The sequence below is a fragment of the Culex pipiens genome, chromosome 2, assembly GCF_016801865.2.
Source record: "Culex pipiens pallens isolate TS chromosome 2, TS_CPP_V2, whole genome shotgun sequence".
Lineage (NCBI taxonomy): Eukaryota > Metazoa > Arthropoda > Insecta > Diptera > Culicidae > Culex > Culex pipiens.
The window spans coordinates 199,129,292-199,142,509 of record NC_068938.1 but is presented as its reverse complement, the minus strand read 5'-3'; the positions used below and the strand labels follow the sequence as shown (position 1 = coordinate 199,142,509).

The following is a 13,218-nucleotide window of genomic DNA, read 5'->3' as shown; positions in this document are numbered from 1 at the left end:
CGAATTATGACCAGACATTTTTTTTTTCATATTTTTGTGTTTTTTACAGAACCTGGATCTGCGACCGAATTTTGGTTAAATTTGGATGATGATTGCCTACTAATTATTTCATTTTAATTTGGGGTCATACTAAAGTATTTCAACAAAAAAAATCATGATCCGATAATCCGAAATGATTTTTTTCCGAGGCTTTCGGATAATCGAGTCTGGATTGTATAATATATATATATGGAAAAAAACAAAAGTGCTCGGATCTGGCTCAAAATTTTTGTGGGAGTTCCCTGGCCGAAATAATTAGACCCGTATTTTTTTGTTTGGCCATTAGGGTGACCTACGCCGTGTTAGGGTGGTCTGAAAAATTGCCATTTTCGTCGATTTTCGCAAAAACCACTTTTTTCGAAAAATCATCACTCCTCGCCATTTCAACCGATTTCAATTGTCTTATACGCAAATGAAAGGTGATAAGTTGGCCTTTCAAAGAAAAATAGTAAGAAGTTTCAAAAATCTAGCCTAACATATGAAAAGGGCGTATGCAACTTTTAAATGCCGTTTTGGCGGTGTCTGGACCAAAGAGCCTATGTCTGGAAATATTTTTATCGGATTCCCCGGACATTTTTACATAATATACTAAAAAATGAGAGGAGTTCATTAACAGGATTCCGAGATATGATTTTTTGAAAATAAAATCCGTGTTTTCTGACGCGCCGCGCGCAAAAACCGGAGAATGACGAAATTGGCAAAAAATCAACTTTTTTCACAAAAACTGTGATAACTTAAAAAGTTCACGGATGACCTATACATGTCTGGGTACCAAAAGTTGCGTCTTTTAATTACGAAAATTTTGGTACCCAGACATCTATAGGTCATCGCTGAAATTTTAAAGTTATCGCAGTTTTAGTGAAAAAAGTTGATTTTTTGCCAATTTCGTCATTCTCCGGTTTTTGCGCGCGGCGCGTCAAAAAACACGGATTTTATTTTCAAAAAATCATATCTCGGAATCCTGTTAATGAACTCCTCCCATTTTTTAGTATGTTATGTAAAAATGTCCGGAGAATCTTATAAAAATATTTCCAGACATAGGCTCTTTGGTCCAGACACTGTCAAAACGACATTTTAAAGTTTCATACGCCCTTTTCATATGTTAGGCTAGATTTTTGAAACTTCTTATTATTTTTCTTTGAAAGGCCAACTTATCACCTTTCATTTGCGTATAAGACAATTGAAATCGGTTGAAATGGCGAGGAGTTATGATTTTTCGAAAAAAGTGGTTTTTGCGAAAATCGACGAAAATGGCCATTTTTCAGACCACCCTAACACGGCGTAGGTCACCCTAATGGCCAAACAAAAAAATACGGGTCTAATTATTTCGGCCAAGGAACCCCCAGAAAAATTTTGAGCCCGATCCGAGCACTTTTGTTTTTTTCCATGCTGTTTTCTTGGGGAATTGCTGTATATATAGAAAATCAGACCGATTTTTGCAAAAAAAAAAATGCTAATATGAAGTGGCTGTAACATTGTCCTAATTACCACTAAAAACTTTGCTCAAGTTGATTAAAAATTCACGGATTTTCGAATATTTACGTACACTTTTAAATTAAAAATTTAACAAAAAATCAAAAAATGGATAAAAATTAATCACGCGTATAAAAAAAACGATTTCATAAAATCATGAAAATAATTTGGGGTGACTTATATGCTATACACGACATTCCTCTCGTTAGAGACCATCCATAAACCACGTAGACAGTGGTCACCAAACTCCGGCCCGTCGAGGGCTTCTGTGGGGCCCGCGGGCTGGTTTTAAATTTATAATGGGATCCGGCCCATAAAAGAGTTTTTGTAATGGGTTCTCTAGAAAAAAGAATGGACAAGTTTTCTTTTGCTAAGAAAATAATAAATAATATTAAATTTTATGAAATCATGGAAATCACATTTCAATTTAATTACCTACCTTAAAAAAATCTTTCATTTATTTGAAAACTACGATACTCAAAATGACGTTACTATCCGAAAAATGTCCAACAGTTCTAAACATCAGGTTTGATTCTGTGGAACGCTTCGGATCTTCCAGCAAATTTTAAAAATTAAAATCAAATCAAATCTTCAAATCTGGACCAAATTCGAGAATAAGAGGTCAAGGGAAAATGCGATGAATAGATGATGAAACTAAAGAATGACATTTTTAGGAAATTATTTTCATAAAAATCAAATAGTTACATTAAAATTGAAAAAAAAAATCTGACGTATAATAGAATTATTAAGCAAAAAAACTCAATATATTTTCAATTTTCGTCAAATTTCATTTTGAAAATTATTATTGACATTCAAAAATAACTTGCGTTTTGTTTTATTTGCTAAAAAAGCAGGACCTTTTTATTAAACTTATATTAAATATAAAACAATAATAAGATTATTAAATTTTATTGTGTTTATGTAAAAAAAATCTTATAATCATTCGAATAATAATGTGTTTAGCTGTTTTTTTTTTATTTTTTGTTGTTGTTTTATTTTGTTTATATTTTAAATTTGTTTGACTTTTTTTTCAAAAGAACATTTTCAATAATTTTCCTAAAACAATCATAATATTGCCTTTTGTTATTGTTCTGATATTTTTGTTCACTCACTGCTTGCTTAATAAAGATAAACATGAAATCTATAATTTTTTAAAAGGTTCTATAAGCCCGTAACTGCCGTTTTACGGCGATATGATGTATACGCCATTTTGGACATTTTCAATTTTATTGTACAGTCTGATAAAGAATCTTAAAAGCTACTTCCTTACAAAAGAATTTTTCAAAAAACTGCTCTGGGGCCCATTTTATCAAGCAAACAAACTATGATGTATACGCCAATTTTACTCATCATGATGTATGTATACATTGAGAATTGATAGAAGTCAAATTCAATACTGTTTGAATGTTGATTTGAGGTTTTGGGACCAAATCAAGATTAGGCAATATTTTATTACATTATTTCGATTTAATTCTTAAGGGGACGTCCATTAGGCATCATCCATAAAGTACGTCACGTTCTGAGAGAAGAGGGGGGTTTTGAGAAAGCGTGACGTTGCGTGTTAAAAGCATAGGGAAATCGTGACAAAGGGGGGTGGAGTAAATTTTGGCTGATTTTAATGTGACGTACTTAATGGATGACACCTTATCCACATCCACGTAGACACTTTTTTGAAAATTCTAGACCCACCCACCTCCCTTGCTGACAATTGTTCATGCAAAAAATGTGGAGCATAGACGATCGCTAAGGGAGCGTTCTTTTATTACGTAACGCAAAAAATCAGATTTTTAGATCCCCCCTCGTAACAAAATTTCCATACAAATTTTAAAAAAATTGTATGGAGCATAACACGGCCTTCAACCCCCCTCTCCCCAACTGCGTTACGTAATAAAAGAACGCTCCCAAAAACCTCCCCCCCCCTTAAAAAATCCACTTGGACAATGCATTACGGGATCCACTCAGCTATCAAAATAGCTGGCACAAAAAATAAAGCCAGCTTTGATCGCTTTGATCGAGCAATGTATACATACATCATTGGGCTATTTTTTCGGCCAAATGATGTTTGTGGTTTAAAATCGTAGAGAATAGGAAAAAACAAGAAATTTTGTAGGGGCCACATTTTTATTGTACTTTTTTACTTTTTAAAAGTTTCTACAGTGCAGATCTTAAATTAGTCATTTTGAATTGAAAAAATGAACAAAAACAGAAAATCGTGTCTACAGCAAAATCATCTCAATGGCGTATACATCATATCGCCGTAAAACGCCAGAATAAGGTCTTATGTGTTTATAGGACCTATGGGACCATCCATAAACCACGTGGACACTATGGGGGGGGGGGGCGGTATGGCAATTGTTCACGCTCCAAACAAAAAAGTTTTTTTTGTATGGACAGTTGTCTACGGGGAAGGGGGGGGGGGGGTTGAGATTTCCAAAAAAGTGTCCACGTGGTCTGTGGATGGTCCCTATTCAATTTTTCGGAATACAACACAACACAAAACAAAAAATGTGTCCACGTGGTCTGTGGATGGTCCCTATTCAATTTTTCGGAATACAACACCCAAAGGAAAAATATATCTCAAAATCTGCAACATTGGATTTGCTGCAGAAAATGTCATATTTTATAACATTTTTTGCAGCAAGCCCGTAGATCATTTTTGCCCGCGTGTAAAAATTTCAGCGATCTGCAGTTCTCACCAACACATATAAAGCTGGCCCGTCCCCGAGCAACACTCCAAAGAGAAGCATATGTTGGTGCTCTTTCACTCACTTTTCATCAAGCGTCCATGGCGCGGTGGTAGCGTGTCGGATCAATAACCAAGAAGTTGGTGGTTCAATCCTCGTTCTGCTAAGTGTTTTTTTTTGTGAAATACAACCAAAAAGTCGTCGGTAATGTCGATAATTGTCGGTAACGGGCAAAAATGTCATACTCCTATATCGCAAAAAATGCATGAGGACAGATTTCATGCAGATTCTGATATACTTTCATGCCGCCATGCATCACAATCATGCGACTGCCAGTTGGGTGAACACAACACAAAACAAAAAATGCAGATGTAGATTTTTGAATGAAGTAGAAAAAATATGCTTTTGAATGATTGTGTGAATTGTGAAATGTTCATTTCAAAACTAATTAAAAGTAAAATGAAAAAAAAACCCATTATTAAATCCAAGAAGAAAGTTCAATCCCAATATATTTATAAAACTAGATGGAAATCTTTTAAACTTTCAAAAAATCTTAAAAATTTAATGAATGAAAATTTATAAGAAGTATTGCTGTTTTGCGAAAATTTTGAAATAGGAAAACATTTAATAACATCTGAAAATTAAATGAAAAAGAAGTAATTTTATGAAAATTTATCTTTGAAACAAATAAACAATTTCAAGTTTCAATAATTTTTATTTTTGATCCACATGCGGCCCACGATACTACGGCTTAAAACCAAAATGGCCCGCGAAGTTAAGCCGGCTGAGGACCACTGTTTTATATTGAGCCTGAAAAATCGACACCTTCCCTAAATTGTCAACGTGGTTTATGGATGGCCCCTTATTTCTCAATTATATATACAATTCCAACGACAACACAAAACATTTGACGGGGATTTTTTTAGACAATATACCAAGAGTTTCGCAAAATATTACGAAGTTTAATAGTAACTTGGTTTAAACGCCGTTCACTTTAAAATTGACACAATCTAACTTTTGAGAATGTTTGAAATTGGGCGTATTACACTCAAATGATGCTTCCATCATTATATAGTTCCAGTTACAGTTTTGGGGGAAATTGGGTAAAACTATTTATAACATAAAAAAGGAAATTTGGTACATATTTGATTTTTTATATGAATTTTTTTAATTTTTACTATCCACTTTTACATTTTTCACCTGAAAATATAATTCAGACGATCAACCTCTAGATCATTTCTGCCAATTTAGAATTCATGCCGGTTAACGATAATGATGATTACTTGTTGGTTTTTGAACATTACAATCAGGAAAGCACACTATTTTTTCGATAAACTAGTCCATCAAGCCACGTGACACCTCATTTACATCGCATTGGTATCACAGATTATTTTTAGTTTGAAATATGATTGATGATTGATCATCACTTTCACTTTGAATTTCTACTTTGCTTTTAGAAATCGTCCCAGTTTCCACATACTTTCACCAACAAAAAAAAACACTCCCCACAAATTGCACTATATAGAGATAGCCAAACTCCACAGAGATCACGACGGTTACGCGGCTAGCTGGAAACTGACTCCCAAAACGTGGCCTACAGATTCGTCAGTGGCCAGTTGTAACATCTTCAAGACAGACCTTCGTCATCGATTACAGGTAAGGTCTACAACTTTTGTTTCTACCATCAGTCCGGTCCTAATTGAAGGCCAATTAGCGCGATGCTAATTGAACGCCCGAAATATGCGCGATATGTAGCAGTTGGGTTTCTTTTTTGAATGGAATAGCTTGAAATGACCGACATTTTTTTAACCGCAAATTGAAACCTTTTTAACCTCGAGAAAAATAGATTCTACCAAGGTAAATGCAATAAACAACCAAAGTTTCTGAATCTAATCGACCAGAACTTCTCTAAACGAAAGCATCCTCTCTCAACACAAAAAAAAAACTAAGCCACATCACACATAGGGGCAAATTGCACCCGCCGAAATCCCGCCAAAAACCACCCAAGAGCGGCGATGCAAATAATGTGTCGAAATAAAATTTAGTAGAATCGTGACCGGGAGACTTGCCCTCGTTTTGGCTTTTTGAACATCTGCCAGCTCCAAGCCAACAGCCAAAGATGAAATCAGCTCCAGAGAGAGAGAGTGAAATGGAACGTGACCGCATCGGAACAAATCCTGTCAGAGCCTGAGTTCTTGGACGCGTTGACCCCACCAGCTTGGAAAAGGAATGCAGCGAATTTAAGTTTGAAGGAAACTATTCGTTTGATGGTTGGTGGCAAGTTTTGCTAAAGAAAAGGGTCGGAAAACTTTTTAATTTGCAATCTCGGTAAAGGTTAAAAATTATGAAACTGACCTTAAAATTACGATTAAAATTGTCCTGCTAAGAACGCGTAGCAACAGCAAGCCCTTAAAAAACTGCTCTCAACGTTCATGTTTACACAATAGCGATACACAACAATTGTGCAAACGTACTGACTGAAGCTTTCCCACCAAATTGCAATTTTGCCCCTGGGGGCCATCCCAAAATCAACATTGTCTCGCCCCAAATTGCGGTTTTCATACGATTGGGTCTGCAAAAACTGATGCTGCTGCTTTCATTATCGTCTTGCGTCGGCTTTAATTTCACCGGAACCATTATTGCTATGGAACAATTCCTGTCTAGAACAAAGTGTTCAATAATACAGCTCGACATTCAGTAAACACTTCCGTTTCGTCAAGGTATGATAAATTTGGACCCGCTGAACAAGCTCCAATCGACAGAATTGAATTTTAGTGAACTTCCTGCGAAAGCATAAAGTTGTAAATTTTCGAGAAAAACAATGGAGACGCATGGTTTTTAAAATGATCACATTGCATTTATATTCGTTGGCAGATAATTCACTAAAATTTAATTATGTTAATTGCAGCGTGTTTAGGGAGCCCAAATCTATCATACCTTGACGAAGCTGAAGCGTTTACTGACATCAACTCCAAAAATGTCAAGTTGTGTAATAAGTGAACCTTTGCAGCGTTACCCTTTCCTAGGAAAAATTTCAAATCAATCAAAGCCACCCACTTTACACAATAGCGACCTCGCGCACAATGCTCATTGTTATTGAAAAGTTCAGAAACTAGACACGTTCATTCATCAACGATGCAAACGCGCGTTGCCTTGAGCGAAATTCGAATGAATTCACAGGAAACAGACCTGACGTCAGGAGCTTAATCATCCAAATTTAAGAGGAAACGCCTTTTCTAGGACGAAAATTAATCAGTAAACAAAACATATCAAATTAAAGCTTTCTTTTCTCATTTACATCGTAAATCCGTAACGTATTCAAATTTGATCAACAACCACAAACAATTTACGAATGTCAATGTTGCTTAAACTCAAAATTTACGAGCAACATTATGGAGTCGAATCAGGCAACGCCACGAAGTCAACAATCCGTCGTGATTGTGCCGCCTTGTCGCACACGTGTCGTTTTAGACATTTTCTTCGCAGAGAGGATTCTGTGCACGGAGCACATTTCACAGAATCAGCAGGCGAGGAAGGATGCGTGGACATACCCTTCCAAACGCTCCGGATTAGTTTTGATGTGGCAACAGCATCATTTCTGTCATACAAGGTCAATGTTGTGATTGGATTAAAAAGACAAATTTGGCAACTTTGAAATCAAGTTTTAAGGCTCAGTCAGGCTAAAGGTAATGAAATCGCTGCAGCTGAATTTATCATAAAATGCACGCGGGATAAGATAGAACGATTGCGATGAATTGGGAATGTGACTTAGCAAACAGATGGGTTTAGATGAGGTTTCTGCCTTGTCTAGGCTGGGACTTTCGGGGTCACTTTGAGTGAAGAAAATATAGTGTTTCTTTTAGTTCAAAATAACCATTGAAGGAAATCGTGGTAAACTGAAGACATAAAGTTAAAGATTTGTTTTACCCAAATTCCCCCACCAAGTTCAGTATAGCCGAAACGACGATCCAGAATGCACCATCTTAGCAACATCAGTGTGCATTTCGCTGAAATTGCTGTAATCTGTAGCAACAATGTTTACCAGAATATCTCATACCTCCTCCATAACAAAAAGCTTTTTGCTTGCATTTTGGGATTTGGAAGGTACTCAAACGCGGTAAGCGATACAACATATCTACAGCGATCTAGAAGAGGCCACTTTGCACAAGTGGATACCACTTTAGCTCAACACTATCGGTCGCGTGCACACACTCACACAAATCCCCCGTTGGCAAATCGTCGAAACGATAAAGGAAAGTGCACTCTGGGTTTTTGGAGGAAACCCGCTTTGTGTCATCTATGCAGCTTACTGAATCTGATCTAGTTTTCATTGAGGTAACATTTTCTTGTTGTGAATTTAAATAAACCTCGATGAAGAAATCTTGAGCAAACAAACACACAAAAATTGACAAAAAAAAAACAAAAATACAGAAATACAAAAATACAAAAATACAAAAATACAAAAATACAAAAATACAAAAATACAAAAATACAAAAATACACTTGTCGCACCTGGATTTTATCGCTTTCTTGATAAATTACACTTTTTAGTAAATGGTAGACACAAAAAGATTAATGGACAGCACTGACCTACTGAAGAGAGTCAGTGTTTACATGCATTGTGTCCCAGCCGCGTAATCGATTACCGAATATTTCTGTTGCTGTTGTTCACAATAACAGTAACCAAGCCCTGTAAACTCATGGAAATTTCATGAAGGTCCCGTAAGGCAGCTTGTAACGTCATCGTTAGTCCAATTGTGAGTGTCCTCCGTCCCTGTAGCCAGTAAATAGGAATGCTAATCGCAAACCTGTTGCTGCAATCACCAATTTGCAATAGCTTTATAACAATTGCATTCGCCCGGACAGGTTCACATTGAGTCGGTTACGTTCTGGGCAGCAAGTGCACGCGTTTTGTGAGGTAGTTATTCTAGGTTCTAGGAGAGATGAGTTCGACGATCCCTATCAAGAACATTCCGGAAACGTTTGCCGGGGCGGATGTGTTCATCACGGGGGGTTCCGGCTTCATGGGCAAGGTGCTGATCGAGAAGTTGATCCGATCGTGTCCGGATATTGGGCGGGTGTTTGTGCTGTTGCGACCTCGCCGGGGCAGAACTCCGGACGAACGTCTCCAGGAGTTGGTGCAGGTGCCGGTAGGATTTGAAGTTTGTGGAAACGTTGGATTTATACAGTTCAGAATTGTTTGTAGCTCTTCGATGTGATTCGTGCAACTTGTCCTAATGATATTCGGAAGATCGTGCCGATCAGTGGGGATTGTTCGGAGCTGAAGCTGGGACTGGACGAAGAAAGTTTGAAGAGAATGGAGAATGTTCAGTTTGTGTTTCATGCCGCGGCAAGCGTCCGCTTTGACGATCCGCTGGAGAAAGCGATCCTGTTGAATACCCGGGGAACCCGTGAAGTGATTCTCTGGGCTAAGACGCTGAAGAACTTGAAGGCCATGGTGCACATCTCGACGACCTACAGCAATCCGGAGATATTCGATGTCGAGGAACGAATCTATCCGGCCAAGATGGACTGGCGAAAGGCGATCGAGCTGGCCGAAACGTTGGATCCTGAAATGCTGGAAACATTATCTCCAAAGTGAGTACCTGAGTTTTTTCGGCGATACGTTCCAACACTGATTTGGAATTACCACTTAGGTTATCCGGATTTGCCCCAAATACGTACACCTTTACCAAGGGATTGGCAGAGCATATCTGCAACGATTATCACCAGGAACTACCGTTGGTCATCTTTCGACCTTCGGTTGTGACCGGATCTGAAGCGGAACCGTTTCCCGGGTGGATCGACAACTTCAACGGCCCGGTAGGGCTGTTGATGGGCTGTGGAACAGGTGTACTGAGAACGGGTAAACTAAACCTGGAAAATAAGATCAACTGTATTCCGGTGGACGTAAGTATCAACGCCATCATGATAGCTGCCTGGAAGAGAACCTATGAGCCTGAAGGTACCCTGACGATCTACAACAGCGCGGCGGAAAAGCACAAGACTGCTGATTATTCTTTCCTGACCACGGAGGGACATGACATCTACATGAGAATGCCGGTATCCCAAGTGTTTTGCGCACCGGGAGGACACAACGCGTTTGATACATATTCTTACTATCTGCTCTTCTTCCTTTATCAGCTCTTACCATCCGCGTGTGCTGATCTGGCACTGAAATTAAGTGGACGAAAACCCTTGTGAGCATTAGACTTTCGAATCACGATCACATTACGGACTCAACCATGCATTTAATAACTTTTATTCTCAACACCTTTCCCACTTCAACAGCCTCCTGAAACTCCAGAGGAAGATCTTCAACGCGCAAATCTCCCTAAAACACTTTACGGACAACGAGTGGGAATTCAAAACGGACAACTTTCGGAGCCTGGCGAATGATTTGAACGAAACCGATCGGTAATCATACCCCATAGACAACCATTTATTGAAAATCATATAAGAATTTGCATGTTTAGTGAAACGTTTAACATCAGCTACCTGCGCAAGGGGACGTACGACTATTTCGAAGATTGCATCCTTGGAGCCCGGCGGTACCTGATGAAGGAGCCGGACAGTACGATTCCGAGTGCTATTAAAAACATGAACCGATTGGTGATAATTTACAGGACGGCGCAGGCCGCTTTCTTTGGTTTTGTTATGTATGTACTGTACCAGAAGGTATTACTTTGGACCGCATTGGAATAAACTGTGGAGTTCTGGAAATACCAAAATAGCAATTTTCCATCATTAGTTTTTTCATACATAACAATTTTGCGGACTGGTCGATTATTCGAAAATATGTATCTTCAAAAAGTTTTCTCCAATCGACTTGGTGTAAAGTTGAAAAAAAAATTTCACTTTTATCATTACACACGGCAAAAAATCCGATGGCAAAATCGCATGCAAAAGCATGCACATCACCTTTGTCAAAAAAGACACTTAATATTACACGAAAAAAAACGAAGTTGACTTTATAGCTGTCGGCCACTATTGCTAGTACCAACTACTAGTGTCTTCCTTTTGTCTACAAGGACTTCGCCGCCCTGGGCTCCTAAGTGTATGAGAGTATGGCACGGAGCGACGGCGCCGAATACCCATATTTACACAAAGAATTTTAGAGCGCCCGCCGCGGGATTCGAACCGGCAACCTCTGGATTGTGAGTCCAGTGTGCGGTCCGATTGATCCACACGGGCGGGGATACACTGCATGTAAAATTTTTGTAAACACAAAAAAAAATTGACAAAATTCAAACCCAGCACCAAAAATAAGGACTGGCGCCTTAGCCCGCTCGGCCATCAGACCAATGAAGAATGTGAAGGATACGCGTTACATGAGCTTGACATTTCGGTCAAGTAGGTTTCCCATATTGATGGGCTACATATTTCAGGGTGTAACATTACATAAAATTTCATAAAATAATGCAAAATTTATTTTACATCCAGGTCATTCACAAACAGCTGGAGTACTACTTGCTGGGTTTGTCTAAAAAAATTGTACATGTTAAGTGTCTTTTTTGACGGAGGTAATTTGTATGCTTTTGCATGCGATTTTACCATCGGATTTTTGCTGTGTACTGAATGAGAGTTTCTGGTTATGCTGATTATTTTAGTTCAAATATACTGCCTGGAAGAAAAAGGAACAAGTATTTTGCAAGCAGCAGTGACAACAATCCGAGCGAAATCAATCGATGAAGACAGATTTTGGCTGGACACGACCCCAACGACTTCAAAACTCGCTTCAAAAACATTCCCATTAATAGTTATTAATAATATGACAATCTTAACTTCGACCATCTTAAGATTTGTCAACTCCAACTCCGGGTCCTTAAAACTCTCATGCAGCACCCACAATTGTATAATGCTTCTTTACGCATTTCAAATCGACTAAAAGTTTTTAAATGCACAGTGGTCCAGATCGCAAAATTAAGTGGAAAGTGGATTTTCCGAAAAATGATCAAGTTTGGTGTCTTCAGAAGAGTTGCTGCAAATGGAAAGGGGCAACTTTTGGTTTGGTTGAAAATGAGAGTGTTTTACGATTAGAGTGATTTTAAAAATCTAACTTTACAGGAATATTTTTGGGTTTTTTTTTGTCTTCTAAAAAGTTGTTGGGCTTGCCAATTCAAGCAACTTTGTCGAAGACACCAAAATTTTATTTCGTAGTCCTTCTATGACCAAATATATAGAAAACATCTGAGCAAAGCTTCAAAAATCAGTTTGTTGAACGTGGCAATTCAGGGTTAAGTTTTAGAGAAATGTGAAATTTAGAGCACTTTCAGAGCTCTAAAAAACGAACATTATTTTTGGTCATAATTTGGGTTTAAATGATAATTTTACATGAAAAGCCATAATATGACCAAAAATCAATTTTTCGATACTTTTTCGATTTACGATACTCAATTCTGAGGGCAGATTCAGATTCAGCGGGCAAAATTACATAGAAAAACATATATTTGGACAATTTTCGAATCTCGTTAGGGTGGTCCCATATGGTTTTCCCTTGAAAATTATACTTTTTCAAATGAAGATATCTCGAGTTTAAAGAAAAACATTCCTGGATCTCCTCTTTCAAATGCAACCTGGTGCTTCAAATTTAGCTGGCGCCTTTTCGAGATATTTAAGTTTTAAAATTGCATCTTTTTTACCTTAAAATGGTTGTATCTTTTAACCCTTAAGTCCAAATTGACATGTTAACAAATAATAATGTTCGTTTTTTAGAGCTCTGAAAAAGCTCCGAATTCCACTTTTCTCTAAAACTTAACCCTGGATTGCCAAGTTTTAAAAACTGATTTTTGAAGCTTTGCTCAGATGTTTTCTATAAATTTGGTCATAGAAGGCGTTGATTACGAGATAATTTTCTTTTGTCTTTGACAAAGTTGCTTGAATTGGCAAGCCGACAAAAAAATCCCAAAAATATTCCTGTAAAGTCAGAATTTCAAAATCACCCTAATCGTAAACGACTCTAATTTTCAACCAACCCAAAAGTTGCCCTTTCCATTTACAACAACTCTTCTAAAGACACCAA

General features: G+C 37.7%; 1 protein-coding gene across 1 annotated transcript; it reads left to right on the top strand.

The window, feature by feature from the left end:
* Positions 1-9,055: 9,055 nt before the first annotated feature.
* On the top strand, positions 9,056-10,966 carry LOC120424475 (fatty acyl-CoA reductase 1-like). The gene is made up of 5 exons (XM_039588609.2): positions 9,056-9,346; positions 9,403-9,794; positions 9,854-10,396; positions 10,488-10,613; positions 10,673-10,966. Exons 1-5 carry the CDS (start codon positions 9,140-9,142, stop codon positions 10,899-10,901), a joined length of 1,497 nt encoding a protein of 498 aa, XP_039444543.1. The 5' UTR covers positions 9,056-9,139; the 3' UTR covers positions 10,902-10,966.
* Positions 10,967-13,218: the final 2,252 nt, after the last annotated feature.

Coding starts and splice junctions, on each gene's coding strand:
- LOC120424475 (XM_039588609.2), top strand. CDS start 9,140: ATGAGTTCGACGATCCCTATCAAGAACATTCCGGAAACGTTTGCCGGG. Junction 10,397..10,487: donor TTAAGTGGACGAAAACCCTT/GTGAGCATTAGA, acceptor CCACTTCAACAG/CCTCCTGAAACTCCAGAGGA. Junction 10,614..10,672: donor GATTTGAACGAAACCGATCG/GTAATCATACCC, acceptor TTGCATGTTTAG/TGAAACGTTTAACATCAGCT.